This window comes from Vidua chalybeata, chromosome 1, assembly GCF_026979565.1.
Source record: "Vidua chalybeata isolate OUT-0048 chromosome 1, bVidCha1 merged haplotype, whole genome shotgun sequence".
Classification (NCBI taxonomy): domain Eukaryota; kingdom Metazoa; phylum Chordata; class Aves; order Passeriformes; family Viduidae; genus Vidua; species Vidua chalybeata.
The window spans coordinates 107512963-107539950 of record NC_071530.1 but is presented as its reverse complement, the minus strand read 5'-3'; the positions used below and the strand labels follow the sequence as shown (position 1 = coordinate 107539950).

Sequence of the window (26988 nt, the reverse complement as noted above, 5' to 3'; positions counted from 1 at the left end):
AGATGATGTGAAATCATTGTAGCTAAATAATTAGATAATAATAAAATAGATACATCTGAAAGAGGCTGTTTCTGATTTGGGTAAATATTTAAAAGAAAAAAAAAAGATTGATTTTATACAGCTTCCACTAATCTCCTGTGTTCTTTATTATTGAAGATGTGTTGAATCGGAAGGGATTTGTAAAGAAATGGCCTCCTGATTATTGTTCTAGGTGTAAATTTTAAGTCAGTTTCTGTGCCATCCTGTTTTATAATAAAAAGAAATGTACTTGGGAGGACAGAAACAAAGCAGAGAAGGAGGATGATAAAATTCCACACTGTCCCTGCCAATACTGGCTTTGGAGTAACTATTCCCTTTAGCAGTCAGATCAGAATGGAGTAGGCAATGGAAGAGCATGCTTCTTTATATAGAGGCTATTTTCCTGAATTTCCACTTGTAAAATCATACTGCCTATTTCATGTGAAATGGCTTTTCAGCTTAAAATTGCATTCCCAGGATTGCTTTTGTCCAGGATCCCTTCTTTTTTTTTCTTTTCTTTTTTTTTTTTATGGAGGAACTTTTCATACAAAAGCTCCTCAAGGTATTGATACTTTCAAGAAGGAAAACTACTGTCAAAGGATCTTTGAAAATTCATCTCTCACTGGTGTCAAGGATAACCTTCCCGACAGCAAACTACACAAAACTTAATACAAAGTAAAAAATATAACAATTGCTGTAGTCTCTAATTTCTCTGCAAATCTTGATAAAATGGACTTGATAATGGCAGCTTTTCTAAAAGAGAAGCTTGAATAGCCTTCAGAGGCTGTGTGTAAGAAGTGCAGTAAAAGATCTAGAGAAGTTAGTTTCATCATACATGTTGGTCATGATCTGCATTTGGAAATGTAAAAAGCAATATATGCTGCTCCCTAAGTAGGGCAGAGATATTCTGATTATGGTGTCCTTTATCCATCTAAGATCCATCAGTTCCCATGGAGAATAGCATTGCCTCTCAAAAATCAGTCTCTTTGACCCTCAAGTGTAATCATATTATTGTTATTATAGTGATCTTTTCCAAGGAGAAGGATTACTAAGTCACAATGTGAGCATAATGACTTCACTGCAGAGCCACAGGGGAGAAAAGTCACTCCTTAAACATACATATTTTGTAATTAGATAGAATAAGAAAAGAGCTCTTAGGAAAATATGTGAAAGGTAAATAGCTTTGTTTTGGTATTCACCTAGACAGATACTTAAATACAGTTTCCAACGAAGCTTTAATTTAGCCTTTCCTCCAACATATTCCCTTTCTTGAATGTCTGCTCTTTCCATCTCAGTTTGAAGTTTTCTCTGAGGATGTGAAGATAAACAGCTTAGGATGAGGGCATGTCTAATACCAGAAAGGCTTGCTAAAATAATATCATAGGTTGGAAAAAGGGAAACAGAATCATCTTGTTAAGTGTGTCGCTGAATTACACATATCTTTTCAAGTGTATGTTAGTTTACCTGCTTGTGACCCTTTCTGTATTTCACAGAGGAATTTCTCTATCTCTCTTTGTATTTTAATAATTTCTGCATTGTATGCATTTGCTTTCTAATTTTACTCTGAGCTTACATAAACATTTGTACTAAAAACCTATCCTAAATATCTGTAGAGATGATCTGTATAAAAGGAGTAAAGTCACTAATCTTAAACTGAGAGAATCCAGGAGTGACATCAGTTGACCAGCATGGAAAAAAATAAAATGCAGGCTCTTAAAACTGCCAGCTAAGGAATTCAGGTATTACCTGAGCAGGGGCTTCCAAAGACCTGAGTATGGGCAGAAGAGAAGGGTTGATGAGAGGATTAGAACAACTGCCTAGTGATCATCAGGGCATGAGTAATTTTAAAGTTCTGTTATTGACCTGTTCCATTGCCTGAAGGGCAAAGGATGATTTTTCTTGTACTTGTGTCCTGGTTAATACAGAACCTGAAGTGCTGCTGGGGCCCTTAATTGCATCCCCTGACAAATCTGTGTCTGTATCCTTTTGCCAGGGAAGACAGTCACGGCAAACCTTTTTCAGCTGGTGATACACTTGAGTGTTATTTGTACCTGTGACAGATTGTGGTTTTTTACTGAAAAAAATGCTGTCTGAAGGGTTACTTTGACTGAGTTTGTGTGATGCAAAGTTAGGGTGATCTGGATTTGGAAGGAGATGATGAACTGATAAGCTAGGGTCAAGTTGTCTTCTTGATTTCTTGAGGTTGTTTTGTAAAAAGTTGAAAGGTAAGACTAGCTGTAGGGGTCTCTGTCCTGGCACTGGTAGGTGACCTCCCTGAATAACAGATTGTCCTGGTTCCAGCCAGAACAGGGTTAATTTTTGCAGTAGCCAGGAGGAGGCATGGCCAGGACCTGCAGGTTATTCTGACCTGCAGGATATTGTTAGGGATTCTGTGTGGTGATCAATTGCCTGTGAATCCTTTACATCTTGTACACTGCTATTAATACTGTTGCTGTTCTTATTTCATTGCTGTTTCCAGTAAATTGTTCTTTTCTCTACTTGTAATCTTTACTTTTTGTGCCTCCTGTTCTCCTCTCCAGCCCAGCACAGGAAAGGGGATACAGGGGAGTGAGCAACGTGGTGTGTGGCTTGGAGTGTTTTAGTGGAAACAGTAAATTGGGGAATAGCAGTTCTAAACCACAACATAGGTGTTTGTGTGTTCCCAACAAGTTCTCTCAAAATCTTCCCTTCCTGCAAATGTAGTCTCAAATGTATTTAGTTTGGATTACATCTTCTTGGAGGTAAGATGTGTGCATAGGTGATTAAGAGGAAAAAGAACTTTTGTTTATACTCAGGATAAATAGTTACTCTGCTAACTTCATTATAACACAAATCTAATTATAAGTATATATATCTAAGTATAGCATTTAAAGCAGTTACTTTAAAGTGGAAATGCATTCTTCATGCCTCATTAATTCAGTCTCAGTTCATTCATATTCTCTTCTTCTATTTCATTTATCCGTATAAAAAAGAAAATAAATTATTTCATCCTTATACGCAAGAGAACTCAATGAAGTGTTTTGGCAAACTAAAAAAAAGTTATATGTAAAATCTGTTTTTTTATTTTTCATTTGCAAGGTTTTTGATCCTATGGTCTTAGCTTTTTCTCTATTCTTGTTTTCTAGCTTCTTACTAACAAACCCCTAGATTTTAACCACAGAAAATACACATTCCTTGCATTTCATATGGCAGCTTTTTCTTATGGGTGCTTTCTCCTGTTTTAGTGCTACCTGAGACATGAAGTATAAGCCAACCTTTTAGAGAAGGTGTATTATTTTTTCAAGCTATCTCTTGGGATGATTTTTGCCTTCCTAATTTTGCATCTTATGTTACCAGTTTTTAAAAACTTGCTCCCCTGTGTGCTTGCCTAACTCTCTGAATATCACTGACAGTGTCTTTCTTTCATCAGAAAGAAACAAAGCCACTCCCAAGCCCTAACTTTCTGTCACTAACCCTGCATATCCCTTCCTTTAATTAGGAAAGTAGTCTTCTAGTAGCTCTGCAGCAGTTGCTTGGCACTGCAATAGGAAGCTTTTCTTCACTGTAGCTTTACCTCAGAGCACATTCATGATTGAGCTTATGGTTAGAGGCAAGTTCACTTTTTCATAATTAAACTGTCTCCATGTTCTCATTATTACAGAATTAAGCAGTGTTGAATTGAAGAGAGGCAGTATAGGCATGTGTAGTACTCTTGTGGGTATAATCCTATTCACTGAATTACTTTTTCTGTATTCGTGGTGGACCTGCCTTTGTACATTTCAGCAATCTCTGCTCACCTTGTTTTGAAGAAGCAGTGAACTGCATGTTTGATGCCTCTTAAGGGCAAGAGGATAAACACATTTTAAAACTTACTCTCTGTTTCTTCATTTTGGCTTTAGTTGCCATGTTCATTTATCATTGTTATCTTTTTCTTCTGCATCTTTTTGTTTCAGTCACTTAGTATTGTTTCTGTGACCTTGTGTGCAGCTTTCTGTGTCCTTATTTCTGCCTTCATTCTACCCTAGATTAGTACATTTTTTTTTTTTCATTAGCCAAGGACTTAGGAGCTGTTTTCATCTGAAGGGTGGGAGGGTGGTTCTTTTTTTTTTAATTTTCACTGGGAAATATGTAAACAAATCAATATCTTCCTACAGCTCTACTAGTGTAGTTTCTTTTAGATTCATCTTCTTAGACTTCTCTAGCTTAAGAAAAATCCTGTGGCATGTTAAGCAACAGCAGCATCTTCTTGCTGAAATCTGTACGTGTCAGCATTTGCCTTGTTTACAGTTGACCTGGTCTGTCATGTGCTCTGGTTCTACATTTTTTCATGAAGTCTTCATGTGGTGATTGTCATGGGCATAATCCATGCATTTTTTCTACTTTTTTACTTGTCATAGTTATATCCAGTCCCACTTCTTACTAGTTTTAGTTCTAGTGGCTGTTCACATATTCCACCTAAAGTAATGAGTAAACTGACCAGATGGTATTGTAATGTTGTACTTGTTAAAATACCCATTGAAAGTAATCCAAATTCAACCTTTGTTGTCAGGAAGAAGGGAAATAAAAGGTGAAAAGATGTTGTTGGCACATGGATGTATGAACAAGTTGCTTTTCCTGTGCATCTTTACAAGTTGAACTGATAATTTGGAGACTGTCCTTCCAGTCATCATCCCCTGCTCTAGTAATCTGCAAATACAGTTGCAGAATATTGGCTATATAGTGTATGATCAAAAATGTGAAATAGTTCTTCAGCCATTTTTATTCTACATTGTTTCATACTGTTTGAATCACGGCAATGCTAGGTCCATTAGAAATCAAAAGCATTGATTTTCTGTTGTGTTGAAATTTTCCATCTTATTTACAAGTAGAGAAGATGCAGCACATTGCCAGTAACATTTTCCCTTTGTTCCTTTTTTCACACCTTTCTATGATTTCCAGGGTTGTTCTTTTACGTAGTCACAGCAAAGGCGATGTGTTTACCAACACAGGTCACTAAATGCTTTCCATTTACATGTCATTCTTATTAAAAAGTCATGATTGAAGTATTCAAAAAAAAGTCTTGATGTCTTACCACAAAGATTTGTTCTCATTCCCATCTCAGGAGATAAACTCAGGAGTTGTCTTCTTGCCATGAGCAACTTTTGGTTACATTTTTATCTACAAGGGCATTAAAAGAGCTCTGTAGAATGAGTTTGACTCATAGGTTTTCCATAAGGGCCTTTGCTGTTCTATCAGTGATCCATGGAGTGCTTGTCACCTTCTCTTTCTTCTCTGGGTAACTGTAGAATCATTTGAATAAAAGTTAACCTAAGTTAGCATTTAATAGTGGACTTGGCAGTGATAAATTTGTTGTTGAACTTGACAGTCTTAGTGGTCTTTTCCAACCAAAATGTTTCTATGATTCTGTGTAATTATACCATGTCAATGTTAATACTGACTGCATTTAAAAATAATAATAATTGTTTGTTGCAAAAAATTGTCTAGCATGGGTTGTTTAAATACACAGAAATTTTATAGCCATTGTAACAATTACAGCTCTGATGGAGTTACCAAGCTGTCTGTTACACTGCTTTTGTGCCATTCAGAATGAAATTCAGGCTGTATTATGCAAGTATTAAAAAGACTAGTTTTGCGTGTGATATGGATAGAAGATGAGCTGTATGATAATTCACCTTTGTTTCAGTAGCTTTAGTTACTAAACACAAGAAAATGTATTTCCTAGTAGAGATGAACTTTGTTGTTCACTTTGTTATTTTTAAAGTGAGGAAATGGCATGCAAACTGTATCTTAAATTTATTTTCATGCAGTTGTTTTTATTTACTTCTGTTTACTTTTGTGATTCGGTATGACTGTTTTCACCTGCTTTTATGATGCCTAATGTACAACTTTTTTCCCTGTTTTTCTTTCTGAAGGACCCAACCATATGCCTATGCAAGGACCTGGACCTAACCAACTGAATATGACGAACAGTTCCATGAATATGCCTTCAAGTAGCCATGGGTCCATGGGTGGCTATAATCACTCAGTGCCATCGTCACAGAGTATGCCAGTGCAGAATCAGATGACAATGAGCCAAGGACAGCCAATGGGCAACTATGGGCCCAGACCAAACATGAATATGCAACCAAACCAAGGTGAGTGAGGTATCTGTTAGCTTCTGTAAAAGGAAAACATCTTGAGTGCAGTTTTTTTTAAAGGTCTTATCCTGTAGATTTCCTCCTCTAAATGTGTTTGTACCCTGAGATTGGCTCAGTTGCTTAGAGCGCGGTGCTAAGAACACAAAAATTGTGACTTCAATCACCCTATGGGCCATTTTCCTAAGACGTGGACTGAGTGATCCTTGTGGAAGGATGATCTCAGAATACTCTCTGAATATTCAGTACCCATGTTTGGAGGATTCTACACCTCTTTTCTCCCTTATATCTGTGACTTTTTGTTTATTTGCAGACATATAACTGTTTTCAGGTATAATGTGAGAATCTGGAAATGGATCTACTTTCAGCAGTTATAAGCTGGAGCTACTGTTTGTATTTTTCAGACTTTACACTTCTAGCTAAGTGTTATTGTTGTTCAGGTTGATAAAATGCATATCTACTTTTAAGTGGAAAAATCAAAGTCAGATAGCCCTCAGATTGTTATACCTAGTTAGTCTTTGTTTTCTGCTGCATGCTGTTTCAGCAGTTTTGGCATGGAATGTCTGTTTAGAGAAGCAAAATTCAGTTCCATTAACAAATCTGGTACTCCCTACTGTTTTCATGAGATGTCCTTGTTTATATAGTAAAAATCAAAGTTAATTTTGTATCTAATTTTGCATAAACTGATGGTGTTTTGATGCCCTTGTTGAAGTGCAAGGACATTGTGGAATTAAAATACTGCATTAGAGTCACAGCACAGCAAATTACTAAGTTGTATATGTACTGCATATTCTTATAGAGGTGCTTTACAAGTCAGCAATCAGTATTTTCAGCTTACCTGCTAAGTCTGTTACTGCACTGGATCTGTACATAGCACCTACTAGAAGACATATGACAAACCAAAGCTCCACTTCTTTATGTGTAGATACCATCTGTTCCTGAGGTGTACAGACAGACCAGGTCATACGGATTGGTTTGATTATTAGGTTACAGAAAGGTGCAAAACAGACAAAGGACTGACTTACTGAGAGGCTAAAAGTAAGTAATGTGAGAAGCTGTTTCTGCACTTTACTTACCAGTAGAGAAAGTGGGAGATCTGAGGCCTTTAACATCCACATAGTTAATGGCATTTTTCTTAATGTATAACAGTGAAAGAAACAGAAGATAGGTACATAGTAGGGGAAATAATAAGTGGGAATGCTTTTGACTGTCTCTCTGAACTGGGAAGTTATCTCTCTATTCTGGGCAGTACATGGTGTAGTAATTCTGTGAACGTTGTAAGATGCTTTGGGAAAGCCCTATGCTGTTTCAATTCAGATTTTTTAGTTGCAGAGTTAACAATAATTATGTAGCAGTGTATGTGAGGGAGCCATCTAGTAAGTCACTCTACAGAAAATGTTTTTGTGTGACTGGCCTAAAATATAGGAGATGATTCTGTCTCAAAGTAGCATTCTTTACTGTTCCACATAATATTCCCCTGTTCTCTTTTCAGTACTCTGTCAAACTTGAAAATTGGTCATTAGAAACTAAGCAGAAATAAACTTAAAAGATTTCTGTGCTGAGCAGATAGTGGTACTGAAGTAACTTTGGGGAATAGAGAATAAAACAGTATTAACCAAATTATAGGTTCAAGAACAAGAGCAAAATCTTTACTTAGAGCAATGGTACCAATGCCATTAGGGCCACAGCAAGCTTTTGCACTGTGTAACTCTAATTCTGCCAAGTTTTGACCCTTCAGGCTGAGACTCTTACCATTTCAAGTGTCTCCTTCAAGGCTGGTTCTATTTTTTGCAGAGGTTTCACAGGAGAGGCCAGTGGGGTGAAAAATCATATTCTTTAAAATGTTTCACTGTCTCACAAAAACATTACTAAACAGAGCACTTCATATAAAATGTAGAAGTGCATGTGCCCCTTTCTTTAAAGCAAGGCTTTGAAACTTGTCTGTTATGCAAACAAAGTGCTATTTGCTGTTAAATGAAAATACTGTTCCAAATACCTGTTGAGAGAGGAAGTCTTAAGTCTGAAGATGGGGATGTTTGCTGTTTTGATCTAAGATTATTCCCAATCAGGTCTGCTTAGTACATTTCCTCCATTTTCTACTCTTAGTTGTTACATGTGTATTGATGTTTGATGACAAATTAGAGGAAGTATTTTTATATCTTCACTCCCTTGTGACTCCAAGACAGCTGGACAGAGAGCAACAGCAATCTGTGAGACCATGAGAAATTTAGAGGTAGGTAGCCAAGCCCCAGTCTGGCTGGGCAGAGGTCTCAGCCAAGCATGGCCACCGCAGGCTTCTCTCCTAAGTGAAGAAACAAGAATGAGCTGCTAGGAAATGCACCCATTGTAGTTTAACACAAGGGGAATAAACAGATTTGGACTCAAAGATTTCTTAACTGGTCATATGTACAACAATTCAGAAACACAAGTGAACCAAAATTTCTGAACCTCAATGTTGTTGGTCAGGAGACATTTGTGAACCCCTAAGTATGCTTTGTTTCTTTGTCTTACAGGATTGATCCATACTGAAAAGGAGAGATCCTACTACATCTGTCAGTTGATAACAGCACTAGCTAAATATAATGCTAAATATCCCATAAGATGAGCTCTTAGCATCTCAAGTTGGCTGTTAAAAATTAGTAGATGTTTTAGGCCTTAATCTTTCCCTATGTGGGTTCCTCATCTGTACAGGAATGAATCTGATGGTAAGATTACAATACCATCTGATTTCACAGGAGAGTTGTCAAAGTATGTCATTATGAATATTTGGACAAATTACTTATGGGTACCATATGAAAACCTATGAATAAATTAAAAATTCTGTCTTCAGTGTTTGGCTGGGCGTTGTATCTCACATGAACTGTTAGGAAGAAACAAAATACTGAAATAGTTTTTCAGTGGGTAATACCTACCATGTACTGAATGAAGCCTGTACTTCTAGGGGAAAAGAAGCGTACTATTAGATAATAGATAAAACTACCATAACACTCAGAAAGCTTGCTCTAACACTTGGGTTATGCTTGAGCATAACCTCTTTATGTACACGTGCTACCAAAACATCTTGCTGTATATGCACCTTGTGAGGCAGATGGTGTTAGCAAGAAAAAAATGAAAAAGTGCTAATTAAGAAATAAAAAGCATAGTAACAGAACTGTTTGCTGGATTTACTTCCTGTATCCACTCTGTACTAATTATTGATTTGCACTAGTTATAAAATGCTGTCCAGAAGAATACCTTAAATGAGAAGCAGAGTTTTCATGGTATTGATTTTATATACTCAATCCAGTTTAAAAGAGGAATTCTAGTAATTTTGGACTTAAAAAGCAGAATATTTAAGTGGAAGATTCTGTAGGTGACTCTTCATTGGAAAGTTAATATAGCAGCCCAGGACATCTGCAAGGAATATTGGCTACCTTTTTGGAAGAGATAGGAAGCAGAAGGAGCTGAATGAATGTGAAATAAACTATATTCTTATGGGTGCATTTCTTCTTGTGTATGGTAAACTACTTAGGTTGAAAAAAAACTTTGAGTGTCGCCAGTTTTTGGCTTTTCAGAGGGGAGATGTAGGCGTGATTTTTCTGAAACCTGAAACTTGCATGGAAATTCCTCTTTTTTTATGTTGAACAAATCTTTCACACTCAGGGAATAATATTTAATAGTGGAATTAATACATTTTCTAAGTAAGAAGCAAGAAATTGTAGCTTGGTCATCTCATAAACTCTGGTATGCGTGGCCATCCCAGAGACTGTTTCTCATTGGTCAGATCCCTTTGCAGGAATTCCATTCCCATGCTAGAAGAGCTTGACACAAAGTTGCCAGATTCCCAGTCTCTATTGAGTGAGCGTTATATGTTGCCTGTGGGAGGGGAACTAGTTTACAGGTGACTTCTACAGGACGAGATCATGCTGACTTCAGTTATTTGCAGACCAGTTGTCAAATCTGGTGCTGAAATTTTTAATGATAGTTTCATTTATATAACCTTGGAAAAGTTCCATTAAAATTTCAGAGCTCTTTCACTTAGAAGCAAATATGAAGATACAGAAAGAGATGAGACAGCTGCAGATTCTGGTTGTTTTGTTGTGCACATAAAGGAACATAAAGATAGGAACATCCAATGTTAGCTAAAACATAAATATATTCAGGGTATGGCAGATCAGGATAAAGTGATTTCTAAGTTTGACTACCTTTTGTGGATGTCTTCCCATCTGTTCACTCCTATGTTAGCTGAGACTGTTAGGTTTCAGTACCTCAACTGTTTACAGTAGTCGAGATGTTATGGAAAAAGCAGGGCAGTCTCATTTTTTTTTGAAATCTAGCCTACAAAAGGGAAATAAAATTGCTTCCACGTTCTGAAATGCCATCATACTATACCTGCATTGTGTAGGATGTGTAGCTGTAGAAGATGCTGTAGTTTTGGTCATGACAAAACAAAAGACATAACAAGTTCAGCTGCCACAGAGCTTGTGCTTTCATCTTTCCCTGGAGTAAAACATGAAAGGCAATGTTGGTAACAAAGGAATTTTTTTTCTATGACATTTTATGTTCTAGTTTTTTTTAAATGATACCTGAAAATGTGCTTCAGTTTGAGATGAGAAATTTGTGGAGTAATAAAGTGTAGAGAAGTGTCTACTGGCTTTAATTTGCAGCCTTAATCATACATTAGGAGTAGCAAAAAGTTTTGTATCTTCAGAGTCTTTTTAGATAATGTCTAAACTGCTCCTGGTGTTAAAACACCTTTAGAATGATGGTTCATTTGACTAAGCACATCTGAATTGTAGTGTTTGTCAAGTTAAATTGACCCTACATTATAGTTTCTAAGATAGCTTGCACAAGGCTTAAAACCATCATTTAAAAAACAAGCATTTTTTTAAAAAACGTGTGGGAAAAAAACAAAAAAAAGTTGTGCTGAGGGCTGCTGCAGACAGATTTATTTTGTTATTTTTGTAACAGTAGATACAGTGATGAGATTGACCATGGTAAGTCTGGCATGGTGGGCTTTGCTCATACTCTAGATAGGGATATCCAGTTCCTTCATCTGTGCAGGTGCACATTATGAAATGCCTAAAGAATAGACCCCTGAGCAACACAACTAGTGTAATTTGGAAGACTGAAGAATCAATAACTTGTACTGCTGCTTTTTGGTCATACCCACCTATTCCCCTAGCTCTTTTGTCAGAACAGCAGAGTCACTAGTTCATTTATGAGTGTGGTTCCTCACTTCTCTGCTTCTTCAAAAGGTTCAAGCATGTCAGCAGTTATTCTTGTCCTCTCATAGCATTTATGATGAGTATCTGAGTTTCAGCATAAGGACGATGCTAAAGAGCCATTTTTAGACCACTAAACTTTTCTGCAGTTCTTTCATCCTCTGCACTTCTGGTCTCTGATTTGTTAGCTTTATCTGGGACCTACTTTCAGTTTGTATTTCTGTTTCTGTTTATCTTACCTGTGTGAAGACTAGGTTGTCAGTTTCCCAAAGTCCTTTCTTGTCAGGGGGCTGCTGCTGTGTCACTGAACTTGCAAGAAGATCAGGAAGTAGTCAATTTTTTTCTTTAATCCACATACCTTTTCTTCCCTGTACATGAGGCCTCCTTAGGAGATTATGGTTGGAGCAGAAGTTATTTTTTTTTTCCTCAACTGCTCAAAGTTGTCTATACCCACTAAACAAAAAAGGGTATTCTTGATAATGTAGACCAGTTAAATTCTGTACTTGCATATTTTACAGAGATAATCTTAACGCAATATTTTTTGGATGCATTTTGACCTGTGTACAAATAGGATTCTTTCTCCTCTCTGGATTAAATAATTCTAGTAATCCACAAAAAAAAAATGTTCTTATGGAGAGTTTTTGAAAGCAGTGAGCATTCTCTTGCAGCTCACAGTTTATATGAGCGTTGTATATGAAAGTCTTACCTCCAGGTCTGGAAGAGATCATGACTTACACCAAATGTAGTTTGTTGTTACCTGATAGGAGATTCAAGAGCTGTGGTTTAGGATGCTTGTAAAAATATGTGCCACAAATATTAGGAAACATTATAGAATCACTGAATGGTTTGGATTGAAAGGGACCTGAAAGATCATATAGTTCCAGCCTCCCTGTCTGTGCTACAACTAGCTCAGGTTTCTTAGAGTCCCATCCATCCTGGTCTTCAACACATCCAGGGATGGGCATTCACAACTTCTTTGGGCAACCTGTTCCAGTACCTCACCACCCTCACTCACACTGAAGAATTTCCTCCTAATATCCAACCTATACCTACCCTCTTTCAATTTAAAACTATTGCCCTTTGTCCTGTCACTGTCTTTCTGTATAAAAAGCCCGTTTCCCTCCCTTTACTAAAGCCCCCTTAAAGTACTGGAAGGCCACAATGAAGTCTCCCTGGAGCTTTCTCTGCTCCAGGCTCTCTTAGCATTTCCTTATAGGAGAGGTGCTCTGTCCTTCTGATAATCCTTGTGGCCTTCCTCTTGACTCAGTCCAACAGGTCTGTGTCATTCTGTGCTGGACACCCTAGAGCTGTATACAGCACTCTGGGTGGGATCTCACCAGAGCAGAGTAGAAGGGCAGGTTCACGTTGCTTGTCCACCTGACCATGTTTTTCCATGCAACCCAGGATACAGTTGATTTTTTGGGCTGCAGGCCCACATTGCCAGATCAGACCCAGCTTTTCATCAATGCAAACCCTCAAGTTCTTGCCAGGGCTGCTCTCAGTGAGTTTCCCACTCTGTACTCATATCTAGGTTTGCCCCAACCCAGGTGCTGCACCTTGCACTTGGACTTGTTGAACTTCATGAGGTTCTTTTGGGCCCATTTCTGAAGTTTGTCCATATCCAAGTAGATAATGATTTAAGAGTCTTAAGTGTTTTATTAAGTTTTGAGATTTAATGTCATATTAAATATTACACGATGAATAAACACGGCTTTCTCCTAGGCTAGATTTTTCAAGTGGAAAAATGAATTCAGAGTTCCCTCATCCTTCAAAACCGCTGCATAAAATGGTTACGTTCCATGAGGTAGTAGAGACCATGGTGGTTCTTTTAGATATCTTTTTAATAAGAGGAACCAAACTGGAAGGAAGCCAGGCTGTCTGTTACGAACACAACACACAGACTAATACAGGGTAGTGAATTCTCATTGTGGCTCTACAAAGCGTTAATGAAGTTCTAATTTAAAAAGCAAACAGAAAATCTCTACATTGCACCACGGGGACCCAACACATTTTATCACATTGTATTGTGACTAATATTAATATTGTTAATTAACAAGCTTTCTTGAGATCAAGGAATATTATGGCAACAAGTTTCTATTTTTTGTCAAGACTGCCTAATGTTTCTCAGTACCTCCAAACTGGAGCAGTGAAATGGAATAATCTAAATTACCTACTCATTTAGAAGATCCAAAAAGGAAATGTATTTTGCCAATAATTAAAATAAGTACATCTGAATTTTTTTTTTTTTTTTTACTTTAAAGTTGGGACACAGAAACTTGCCATACTGAAGGATAGAAGCATAACTGGATCTTCTTAAGAGTGGCCAATATTTATCTTTAGAGGAAAATTAAGCTTAAGCCACTTTACTTCTCAGTGAGAGATCCCACACTGGGGTTTTATGGGATTTAACTAATGCACTTTGAATTCATACCATTAATTAATTTGTCATAACTTTCCCTCATAACTCTGCATAGACAGTATGTAAGTGACTACATACTCCTTTGCATGTATAAATCCATTGTCACTTGGCTGTATCTAGGTATTTTTCCAGTACTGTAGTTTCACACAGGACTTTCTGCTTGTGCTTCAGCACCTAGTTATTCAAAAGTACTAAACGGAATGGAAAAATCTAAGCATACAGAAAGAAGTTGATACCTTCCTTTTTCTCCTTGATGGCACCTAGGAGTGTCTCCTGTAGTTTGATTCTGATGTCATGGTTTGTTTTAATTTTTAGTGAGGCTGCTAGTTTCTTGTTGTCTTTGTCGTTTATAAAATAAATTATTATTTTAAAAGGCAAAAAAAAAAGCTTAGGGTTTTACCATTATAGACTGGGCAGTATGTGTGAAATGGTTTGAATTAATATATTAAAAAAATCTGTTGTTTAAAAAAGTTTAGCTCCTTGTCACAACTTTTCTTCCTCCTCATGTTTTTGATATTGGAATAATTATTTTATGATGTGGTACTACAAAGGAGGCACAGAGGCTGTTCTTTGTTAAATGTTGTATCAGTCTAACCTGCAATCTCATATAATGAAATTGTGCAATCATCATTTTCATTGCTTTGTGGTGTCAGTAGGGTGCTCTTTAACTGTTTTCATTACTGAAATTTGCATTTCTCTAAGTACAGCCTTAATCAGATTTTGTCAGTTGATAAAACATGGGCAGTACTTGATCTCTCCTGGTCTCTTCCTGTGGTTCATAGAAACTTGGTGCAACTTGGTATGAAAGATTTTTTTTGTTACAGATTGTTTAGGACTGTTCAGTGTCAGGCAGAGCCTGTGTTCTTTGGGCCTTCTGCACATGCCTGTTGTGTAATTGCCTGTCTAGTTCACGTGGCTTGTCTTTATAGGCTAAATAAAATTGTTGATTTTGTGATAACAGCTTAGTGTTTTGTTGATGGAATATAACAGCAAATATGTATGTGTATTGAAACTATGCTCTGAGGAGATCACAAATGTTAAATAATTTTTCTATGACTTAGCAGGGTTTCACCATCAGGTTGTTGCCTACACTTTTTTTGAAGATATTTTTTAAAACAAAAAGTTGTGAAAGTGTTTCAGTTATCTTTGTGTATGTGTAAACTAGTATCTGTGGTTTTGAAGAAAAATAATCTAAAAAGCAAGCTTATTTAGGCTGATTTCTGTTTTGTAGTTTGGCTGCTGAACTGTTAACCTACATTTGCATAGGTACAGAGAAAACAAACCCTTACCAGAGCAGTAATATACAGAGTCTTTTTTTGGTCCATTTTTAAAGGCTGAGTTTTCCATGTTCTTTTGGAAAGGTTTAATCACAAATCATTTTTTTTGTATTTGACATTTTTGCTGCTTCTCCTTTTCCAGGTCCAATGATGCACCAGCAACCTCCCTCCCAGCAATACAACATGCCACAGGCAGGTGGCCAGCATTACCAGGGGCAGCAGCCACCGATGGGAATGATGGGCCAAGTTAACCAAGGAAATCACATGATGGGGCAGAGACAGATTCCTCCATACAGGCCACCACAGCAAGGTAGGAATTCACTTCAGTATTTTTACATTAATTTAAATAACCGTGTTTAAAACCATTTTACATCACTTTCTTGCTTACACCAAATTTCTGTCAGGTCATTTGGTGTGACAGACTTTGTTTGCACACTCTTTTTGTTACCCATTTTAAGGGTGGTTCTTGCAGCAGGAGATTACTGCTATCACCATGAAATGTGAAGACAAGTTTGTTTTCTTTTTCTTTTGGTTCTTTCTGAGATTATACATTCTGAAATTATGCATCTCAGACATGCTAATGCAGAATTTGATATTTTGATACTTAAATGATAGGTATAGAAAAGGAACAGAATACCTACTTGTTTCTGGATTCATTCAGTTACAAAAAAGGAACAATGTTCCATGATTTTGGTTCACTTTTTTCCTTTTAGTCCTTTTCAACAAGGAATAATTTTATTTTTAACACCCTAGTCTGTTATACACATATTCCTAAAATGAACTCAAAACTGAAGTCTGATATATATAGTCTCAGCCTAGTGCAGCCAAACAACTGTGTGTTTGTATATGTAGATAGATACATTTACTTATTTTTTTTAACAAAACCAGATTACATATGTTGTCTGTAATGCAACAATATGGGTGGGGAATACATTTGAGAACTATTTCTCATACTAAAATCAGAAATTAGCAGGCTTTATAACAGAGAAAACAAGTTATTTACGTATTGACTGGTTGTGGTTTTTCAGGCCCACCACAGCAGTACTCAGGCCAGGAAGACTATTATGGGGACCAATACAGTCATGGTGGACAAGGTCCTCCAGAAGGCATGAACCAGCAATATTACCCTGATGGTAATCTCTCATAAATTAACTTTCCCATTTTCTATACCTGCCCAATACTAATGTAGTCATATGCCCAAAATTAGGGGATGAGGCAAGAATAGTAATTGGATATCATACCTCACATTTACAAAACCTTCCAAATTTAGAATTGTTACTACAGCTTAAGTTACTATGACTAGTTAAATTTGCAACTTAAAGCATGTAATTTGTATTAATCCCATTTGAAACTCTTAAAAAACAGTTTTAGTATTTCAAAAGAATGGAAATAATTTGTTTCTCTCAAAGAATGGAGAGTTCCTTAGCATATCTAATATAATTGAGATGAATTTAAACAGTCATAACTTTATTATCAATAAGAGGGGGCGATATCCTTTTATTAAAAAATTTACTGAACTGAAAAACTTGCTAAAAAGATGTGGGTTTTTTCTGTAAATACTCTACTTTTTCAACTTAGTGTTTCATTTTCATGTAAGTCGCACAAATGTGTTATTGCTCACATGGTATGGGCCTTCAGTTTAACATTTATATAGGAACAAAGTGGTCCCTGCCCTGAGGATACTAGAAATGTGAATCCTCTTTAGATGCCCCCTCAGTGCTTTCAAGACAAGACTGAAACTTTGAATTTCATAAATCTGTCCTCCTACCTCTTGGAATATGGAGTGCTGAAGACTATTGGATTTGTGTTATAAGTTAGAAAAGTTGAAATTAACTTGTTTTCATGCTGAGCAGAGACTGGGAGAACAAAGATGTTAACTCCTGACTACTGAGATAACCATGTGTGCAACTTAATGGTATTTTATGTAGCTCAAGAAATGTGGTAGATGTTAATGTTTAAAAAATACATACGAAGCAAAGCTGTGTAATTGCCAAAGCAGCTACTCATAGCAGATAAAGGGATGCAAGTCAGTTGTTTGAATTCGATTTCCGTCAAATCGATTTTAAGGTACATCAAGCCTTATCTGTATAAGATTACATGTGTTAATTTCTGGAGGTGTGTGTGCAGTGTTATTTTACAAGTTGCATTAACTGGTAATTATTCAGATTTCATTTTGGAATATTTATTTGTACACATGAACACTAAATTGTTACAGGCAATTTTTGATGTTGCCATCAACAGCTTTGTGGCAGCACAGATTACTTCTAGGATCTATACCTTCTAAAGAGTCATCTTTATAATTATCTCATTTATTACTCTTATGTAGAATACAAGTAGAGTATTTTAAGACTTGTTTTAATGGCAATGTATGCATGTAAGATTCAGTCAGTGATGTATAGTACAGTTGCAGACCTGATGACAAAACCATTGAGTTTCAGAACTGTTTCCTCCTTTCCTTACTTGTATCTAAAAATTTTATTCTAAATTTATACTATTTAATTTCAAATGTAAACAACATTTTGGCATATATTCTTTACCAGTTTAGCAATAAGATACATTTTGATCATCTGTAAGACAAAATACGTGTGTGCTAAAAACAACAACAGGTGGGGTGCTTACTGCATGTATTGATTTCTTAATCAGAGATGCCTGTAGTCTCTGAATAGAAAGGTTTGTTTGTAATGAATCTGCTCAGGACTGGAATGTAAGAGGAAAAGTTTTCTTAAGACTTTAAGTAGGAATTCTGTTTGTAGGGAAAACCTTGCGAGTGTTGTATTTCTGTCATTCTAAACCAGAATTTAATGTAGATGATGGTTCGTAACTTCATTGAGCTTTATTTGTTATATTTCACACTGCTTTTAGCATATGCTTTTGAATTGGAGATCAGCAGAACAGGTGTTAGACAAAGTATGATAATTGCTTTCTTTGTTCATTCTAATTTAATTCAGGTTATTTACATGTGAAAGGCCTAAATGCTTTCATTTTTTTTTTTTTGAGTGAAAGATGAAGTACTTCCCCCCGCCCCCGACTCCCCCAACAAGGATTATTGGAAGGTTAAGACCATCCCTTACTGTGATGTTTCTAGAACTACTGCATTAAGCCTTTTTTTCCCCTGTCACATGTTAATTCAATATGAAAGGAAATCATATTAATAAGTCTTTGGCTAATACAATTGAAAATTCTTTTTCATGTATATCCAGTTGAAATTTTTTTTTCATTTTTCTGAGAAATGAAATATTTTTAGGGTTTTCACTCAGAGGCCATTAACGTTTCTTCCTGTCTCTTGTCGAATTGATGTAGGTCATAATGATTACGGTTATCAGCAACCGTCGTATCCTGAACAAGGCTACGATAGGCCTTATGAGGATTCCTCACAACATTACTACGAAGGAGGTATCTATATACCTTCACACACATACGCACATACATTCCCTTTCCTCCCCCACCCTCAACGGGAACAGAAATTCTTGCACAACACAACTTATACCCATGCAAAGCTCTTGTAGAATACTAGTCGCTGGCTGTCTTGGAAATGGCAGGGAACTTGAAGCCTTCAGAATAATTTCTTGCAAACACCTTAAATATATAACCACAATTTGCCATTCTAACAACAGTAAAATGACTAAAACACTCTAGAGATTTTTTTTTTACCTCAATGGAAAATTTTATTTTAACATAAATTTGTTGGTTCAGTTATGTATCTTTTTGTGTGTGTATATATTTTGTATAATTATAGTGCCGTTAGGAAACAGCTTGCTGATCTTGTGTAGCTAGTCTGTGCTCTTGTAGCTGTCCTTAATTTTGTCTTTTTTTTTTTTTTTTTTTTTTTTTTATTTAGCATAGTCATGATCTTATGACTGTGATGTTCCAGTAAATGTAATGCTCGTTTGGCAGAGATGCTGAAAATGCTGCAGTTCAACTTTGCAAAATTGGCTTTAACTGCAGTTTGTTTGGCCGAGTTCCTTCTGTTTGGTTTGAGTTTTCTTTGTTTTGTTCAGTATTTGAAATCAATATTGCATTTTCATTTTGTTCTTGTGTTGTTGGCTGTGCATCTTAGAAGGAAAAAAATAATAAAATAGGTATCTTTATGAGTTTTTGCTTTCTTGCAATGATCTTACAGGAAACTCGCAATATGGTCAGCAGCAAGATGCATATCAAGGACCACCCCAACAGCAGGGTTATCCACCACAACAGCAGCAATATCCCGGCCAACAAGGCTATCCAGGACAACAGCAGGGTTACGGTAAGAACCTGAGGCCACAGACAGCTGTCACAGAAAGGACTAAGAGAGACTTTTGTTGCGTGTTACTCCATCCCTGTTTGACTGTGTCCAGAGGCCAGGCTTGCACAGAACAGCTCTGTGCCTGCAATTTCACTGGGCTGAGACAAGAAAACGTAGGCAGTGTCTTTTGGGAATCAGATCTGTAGGTAGTCTAGGAGAGTGTGGTAGCACTCTCAGGGTGCTATCCAGGGTGACTAAACAGCATTGTAATGGATGTCTGTAATTTAGAAAGACCCAGAAAGATTCTGCTCTTTTCTGTCTTCTGTACGTGAACACACTCAGAAAGATGACAAAGAACCACTTTCATCTGTGGATTTGCCAATTAAAATAGTCTTTTAAAAACTGGTTGAAAACTTCATTCAACATGCATGAATCATTCTTTTCAAATTCTTGTACTGATCAGTAGAGAAATGACAATGTAAGCATTGACAGCACACCTTTAAAGAAACTGTGCCTTATAAATTTGCACTAGTAGTCAAAACCTTCTGATACATGGCAGGAATGAGAAATCCTCTGCCACAAGTCCCTGGATTCAAGGAAAACCTCCCAAAAAGGAAACTTAAAGTGCTAGAATGTACTTTTGGTGCATTAATTCTAAAAAACTTTGTATCAGAAGAGCATACTGAAACTACTGCTCTTTAATTTGCTTGCATACTGTAAAGCAATATACATAAATTAATGACAGAAGAAGGAATTTCTGAAATTCCATAAATTCCATGTATTTTAGCTTTCAGCTTTTTTGCAGGTTTAAATGCTAAAGCTTTCAGCATTGTGTGTATGAGTGAGGAAATGCACGGGTAATTTGCTTGCCATGTAGGTAAATGCCAGATTCACATGAAATCCAGTTATGTTGAGACAGAGTTAAGTTTTAAGAGGATCCACTGAGATTTACCAAGTTCTACTTCTGGTGTTTAATGAAGTATGAATTGATGAATTGATGAATTGATAGTTCTGAAGTAATACTTGTACCTACATTCTACTAAACATAATATAGGAACAGACTAAAGGTCAGAGTAGAGGTCCATGTAGATCACTGCTCTGAACTTTGTAAGTAAAGAAATAAAATCTGATTTATTCTGAAAGTTTAGGTTAAGAAATACTAGAAGAAAAGGGATTAGGAAATCTTTTGGAGCCACTTACCCAACATAATTTGTGAAACAGAATAACATATTTTTCAGTTTCTGGTTTTTAGCAGAAATTATTACTGAAGTTCCATTTTTTTTTCTGTGAAATGTGTCAATGAATATTTAGAATTCAGCTATAAAGAATTACCATGAATAAATAAACCCATGTTCATTTGTCAGATGAACACAGCACTTTTAGGATGTCGTATTCTTGCTCAATTTAATATTTAATTGCTTTCTAATTTTTGGAAATAAATCAGTATCTCAGACATTATTATCAATCCTTAAGGTTTTGTATCACTGTGGAAAGCTGAAGCTGCATAGTTCAAGGGGATTTGAGGCCTGAGGAGAATGGTAATAGTTTATGGAGCTTCTCTTCTCCAGGTCGTCTTTTCACTGTCTTACAGATCCAGAATTACTGAAGGAGTTACCAGCTGATGTCATCTTAATGTCCAATGCCTGTAGCTAAAACTAGCCCTCTCTAGCACTGAATCACCATTGCTAAAACCACATCTGTTTCTTCTGAGGGGAGGGAAGCAAAAGTGTTGGTGTGTTTAAAAGAAAAGCCCTTCTGAAAAGTTGCTAATCTTCATATCTGAAAAATAGAGACCCAGTTTTTAAGGGGTGTTGTTGAAAACGCTAACAGATCCATTGTAAAGGATTCATAGGCAATGCCACTGAAATACAGAGTACATCTCTCCTAGTGCTAGAGGGGATGGGGATAATTTTGTTTGGAATATGGCTGCACTGCCTGATGGTGGTAACTTGCAGCTTCCAGTGGTAGACAGGCCAAGTCCCTGTAAATAGCAACAGAGTTACACTTGCAAAAGAACTACTTATTTTACAGACAAAAAAGGCTGGAGTCCAAGTATTGGGTTTTCTCCTAACCTTTTTCTGGAAAGTTAATATTACCAAAGGAGTATGGAGTAGAGGGTGCTTTTTTCCATCTCACAATACCTTTTACTGCTTGTCACATCTCACATTTTATACATATAACTTGCTTGCCTGACACCCCATCCATGATTGCCTGCTGTGGTGTGAGGCTTCATTTTCTGGCAGCACAGTACTGCTGGTCTCTTCAGAAAGTCCAAATGTTAAACATAGCTGATTATCTGGCTGTTCTTTGCATTAGAAAATTCTGGAACTCAAGCAGCGTATATCAGGAGACTGCCTTCCTAAATCTTGGAAAGGGCTCATGTTTATAATTTCTTGCCTTGTTCTTCTTGTCCTGTGACCTTGTACGTGGAACTACATGCATTGATATTAAATAATGAATATATAAATAAAAGTGAATGTTTCTGTGACTGGGGCACAGGCTCTGGCAGCAAAGGTGCTTTCCAGGGGGAGGAAGGTGGGCCACTCAAAAGACCTAATTGCATAGTAGTGGTATTTCTTAGTCCTTGTTAGCTGTAAAATTTAGTGTTTTTCCTATTCTCTTCTTTCCAACATCTTAAGCACTCTTTCTTTTTTCTTTTTTTTCTTTTTTTTTTTTTTTTTCTTTTTTTTTTTTTTAATTTAATGATCACCAGGTCCTTCCCAGAGTGGTCCAGGGCCTCAGTATCCCAATTATCCACAGGGACAAGGACAGCAGTATGGGGGATACAGACCCACACAGCCTGGGCCACCACAGCCACCACAGCAGAGGCCTTACGGATATGACCAGGTATTCTTCCGTTTGATGAGAAAGTTGTGATTCTTACAAACTCATTTGATAATCTTAGATTCTGGACACTTAAACTAATGAATTTTAGGACATGGTCTCTCAGGTATGTATGTACAATTCTCATGGAGTTTATTTCTTGGTGAGTTACTAAGAATCATTTGTATGGAATTGTGATTAGAGATTCTCTCCTGAGTTTGCTAAGTTTAGATGCAATTTGGCAAAGTGAGGCCTTCCCAGCAGTATTTTTGGACATTAAAAATTAAGGTGATGTGTTTCATAGCCTTATGGTGAATGACTAATATGAAAGATGAGGTTTCTAAATCTCATGGTGGATCATTTTTCATTACTTCTTTGCAGTAGAAATGGTTGAATTTATTTTCCACAAACACAAATTCTGATCATAATCTTCCTCTTCAGTTGCAAAAGCACCTGAGGCATGCAGCTGAGGTCCTTCAGCTCCAGAGCTTATGGGGAGACATGAACTTTTTTTTTGCACAGGTTTTCTCTGAGCAGTATAAGGAAGTAGTGAACATGGGAAAGAAGTGACCTGAAAATCAACTGCTTCATTCCTATCACTGCTAAGACAAGATTAAAGCAAACAATTACCACCAAAACTCTAGGCTGGAGTTGTAGTGAAGGACTCATGTAAAAAAGCTGTCTTAAAATTAAAGAATGAAACAGGTTTTGCTCCTGTAAAAGGTACTAACTTGTAAAAATCCAAACTTTTCACTATGAATACTTCAGAAACATCATTAAAATGTACACTATTACTTTCCTTGGTATAAATAATGTTAAGATTAACTAAATAATAAAGTTGAGGTTCTAATGTTTAAATAAAATCCTGTTATGTCAGTAGAAGATCAGTTGAACTTTCAGGAAAAACTTAACTGAGGAAGTGAGAATTGCCCACAATTTTGAAGAACAGTTGGCTTTCTTTCTAGAGAAATTAGAAAAGACAAGGAAGAAGGAACAAACTCTCTATGTGGTAGTTTAGAGATGCAGTTACCTTTAATTATTTAACAGATAAAATGTTTGTGCACTGAACCAGTAGCTTCTTCTGAAAACAATAAGCTACAGGAGAATTCTTTGCTTGTGGCCAGTATAGGGTCAAGGAAACTTAATCACAATTTGCCGAGTTTTTTCCAGCTTTCCTTGCAGTAGAGGTGGATAACCCTCTCTGTTGATAGGCTGTGCTCCTCCAGTTTGTGCAGTCTGAAGTTCCACTGGGAAACTCAATTATAGAAGACCTCTCATTCCCATAGGAATTGGGCTGCTTAAATTCTCATCTGGCAGCTGTTGTGAAACTCTTCTTCATGACTGATTGTTATATTATAATGGAACATAACTGACATTGCAACATAAAACTAAAATGTAAAATACTGCCTTATTGTGGTAGTACTTTACATGGAATGGTGGCAGGATCAGTTTGGAGCATGTTCACTTCCTAGCACAGTACTTCTTTCTGCAAACCTTGACCCCTGTTGTGAAGGATCATGGTAAGGTTATAGCATTAATGCTTTCCCTTCTGTCCACCTCTGCAGTACATGACATTCTTGTCAAAAGAAATAGAGAATATCAATAAGGGTGGTAATTCTGTGTATCAGATCTATGGAGTAATTGCCTCCTGTAGGACATGTGGATTGGTTGTTCATGTTCACCAGGATGTGCCTTAGTTTTGAAATACATGTACCATTATTCTGTAATGCTTGATAGAGTAATAATTTTAGGTACCTTCGTGTCATGGTTAGTTTCCTAAATTACTTTGAATTTCTGTGACCTTGACTTTTTGAAATAATTTTCAAAGTTTAGGTGGGAGGTAATCCCCATCTTTGTTTTTTGATGATGTTCTGCTAATTTCACAGCAGCCTGTTGAATATAAAGGTATACTCTTTTGATCAAAATAGGTTCCTGGGCTTAAATTCATGTCTTTGGTCTTACTTCTACATTAGAACACAAAATATTTTTAGTGAGATGAAACTACACTGGTTACTCATATCAGTATATCATTTACTTGTATTTGTTTCCACCTTTTAATATCAGTTTATTTGCATGGTCTTCTAATTACAGCTTTAAATGCAGGAAAATATGCCTTGTGGTCTAATTATGTATTTTGAATTTTTTTTAGGGTCAATATGGAAATTATCAACAGTGAAAAAGTACTCACATTCCAGTAGGCAAAATCTATTAGCAGCCATATTGTCTCCTCAGCACTGTGGACATCTTCCCGAGATGAGAACCTCCCATTCCGTCTAGATGTTGGAAAAATCTTGTGGCTGTTTTATGGTATACAGTCTTTATGGGTTAATTGTTAAAGACTGTAGATTCTCAGAAACTAGTTTCACATCTCTACTCTAGATGGCAATATTGGACAGAAAATCTGTGACATAACAATTTGCAGTGAGTTGAGAACTGTATGTCAAATATACCGTTACAGACTGAGAGGTGCAAACAGCTTTGTATGTTTATGAAGGTTATGGGAATTTAATATTTTTTCCACAGATTTTTTTTTTTTGTAGGGGGAAAGGGGAAATGCACACTTTTTACAGCAGCAATATTTTGTATATTATGTTTTTCATGTGGTGAATATGCAAGACAGTACACTACTCGCTGGGCAGAATAACAAATCTACTGTTAAAAATGAGTAGGGGCATGGTAAATGCTTGATTGTATTAGTCTTGAAATGGTGTACAATAAAGGTAACAGTGAAAAGATGGAGAGCATTCTATGTCACTGATGGGTTCAGGTACAAAGATTGAGAATCCCAGTTATCTAAATGGGAACATAATTAAGGACAGTGTAATATAGTCTTGTGCAAAGATAAATTTTTTAAGCTTTCCAATTTTTCTGAGTGAAGCGGTTTTGTAAAAATGGTTTCTAACATAGTTTGACAATTTTCTGCAACATTTTTTTGGTAACAAGATAAATGTTTGGGTTTTATTTCTCAAGTGTTTTGTCAGAGCTTTGCATAAGCAAGCTGTAATCCTTCTTAATAATTGCAATAACAAAGAAAATGACAAGTGTTAATTTTCCTTGGCTTGAATATGCAAAGAACTTGAAAAAGAATATGGAGGACAGGACTGTATTGTATAAGTGTATTTTAACCTTTAGTTGAATAATTTGTATGTATCAAAATAGCCTAGAGGACTTTGTAAAACCTATCTAAACTTTTGTCATGGTTTAGGAATGGTGTTCCCCAATTTTAGTCTTCCCACTGACACACTCCAAACCATGTGCTGCTCGCTTGCTCCCCACTCTCCCTTCTCTTCCCTTGTGGCAGGCTGGAGAGGAGAATCAGAGGCACAAAAGGTAAAGATCACAGCTTGAGAGAACAATTTACTGGAAACAGCAAAACGAAGGTTTTATAGCAACAATACCTGTGCCAGAGGGTGCAAGAAAGAGGTAAAAGCTTCACACGTGGTTGATTGCTTACCACACAGAGCCTGGTTCCATCCCATGCTACACAGCCTGGAAGGGTCCCCTGAGAACGAGGTGTCCCCTCCTGGCTACTGCAAAAATTAACCCTGTCCTGGCCGGAACCAGGATAGCTTTCCTAACTGGGAGTTAATAACTTGAGAAAAGGGGCATTTTTATTTGTGCCCATTTTTCTTATTGGTTAACATGAGACCAAGGGGATGTTTTATAACATTAAGTATAAAACCTGTTGGTGAGGCAAATGCCAAATTTTGTTTTGAACTGTATTAATGCTTACAGTGTTGCATATGAGAGAGAGGCAGCACCTTGATCAATAACAACAATGCACAAAAAAATTGGTTTTGAAACTGCCCTACAACTGTGTATCAGATAAATAAATGGATATTCTATTCTGCAGAAATATATGCATTCAAGAATCCCTGGCAACTTTTATAAATGATAAAACCTAAAATTAACCCAGGGGTAAAATAATATTTTGTGTTTTTTCAGTTCGCAATCAATGTTCGGGGGGATAAAAAAACAACTCGTGATCATAGTATGTGTGACATTATATATGGAAGACAAGATTTTCAGTTTGTGCATCCTTTTTAAAAGGAAAACAGTTTTCTTAAAGTCAATAGAAAATACACATCAAGGTTTGAACAGATATGGCATGAGGAACATTATTATGAATTAAAATCTTGTAGGTTCTGTGCCAATTTTCCACCACTGTGTACTTCATTGCTATTTAAAACTGTACTCCATCAATTCTAACGGAAGAATAAATTATTTGTGATTTTAATTTTCTCATTTGTTTCTTTAAATTAGATCCCTATCACTCTGATGTCTCATCTGGAGACTCTGCTGTGGGTTTTGATTTTGAAGATGTTTGGCCAGAATAACCAGACCTTATTTGCAGTCTAGGACTTTATCAAAATTCTCTTGCCATAGCCAAGTTAATTAGAATTAACTGTTCAGTAATCAGCATGTTGTGTAGGTTGTTTGTTAAGAAATTCTTTCTCTGAAAATGAAGGTCCATGAGGCTATAATCAAGATGACTGAATTAGATAAATGAGTTGACGAGGCAAAAATGTGTTGAACCCAACCTGGTGTAGATACGTTATCTCATTTGAAATAGGCTCAACTGACATTAAGAAATAATTTGTCTTGCCAGCCCATCTTCTGTTGTCTTATTCTCCTTTTTAATGGAAACTAAAATTGCAGTTTTAATAAGCAGAATTTCCTCCAGGGTTTCCCTCCTAGAGACTACTGCATTTGCAAGGTTTAATTGTTTTATAACAGTCCTGTTTCGTAAAACTTTTTAATTGGTGGTGACAAAAATTACCTTATTCCTCTGATACTATGCCAAAAGAACAACTTGAGACGAGATAGCTCCACGCAGAAGTATTTCTACTAACACTATATATTAAAAAGGAACGTGTGTTCCCTAAACAAAAGAAGAAGCAGGAGTGCATGA

The 26988-nt window shown here is 36.5% G+C and overlaps 1 protein-coding gene across 3 annotated transcripts in view; it reads left to right on the top strand.

The window, feature by feature from the left end:
• SS18 (SS18 subunit of BAF chromatin remodeling complex) overlaps positions 1 to 26313 on the top strand; it is a 44526-nt gene extending 18213 nt beyond the window's left edge. The window contains exons 5-11 of one of the 3 annotated variants that reach the window (XM_053951004.1): positions 5910 to 6131; positions 15174 to 15341; positions 16060 to 16164; positions 18332 to 18424; positions 19152 to 19274; positions 21967 to 22100; positions 24226 to 26313. In XM_053951004.1, the coding sequence (XP_053806979.1) occupies positions 5910 to 6131; positions 15174 to 15341; positions 16060 to 16164; positions 18332 to 18424; positions 19152 to 19274; positions 21967 to 22100; positions 24226 to 24252 (872 nt within the window). In that variant the 3' untranslated portion in view covers positions 24253 to 26313. The remainder of the gene's footprint in view (positions 1 to 5909; positions 6132 to 15173; positions 15342 to 16059; positions 16165 to 18331; positions 18425 to 19151; positions 19275 to 21966; positions 22101 to 24225) is intronic. The other 2 variants (XM_053951007.1, XM_053951016.1) reach the window with 2 other exon arrangements.
• The last annotated feature ends 675 nt before the right edge of the window (positions 26314 to 26988 follow it).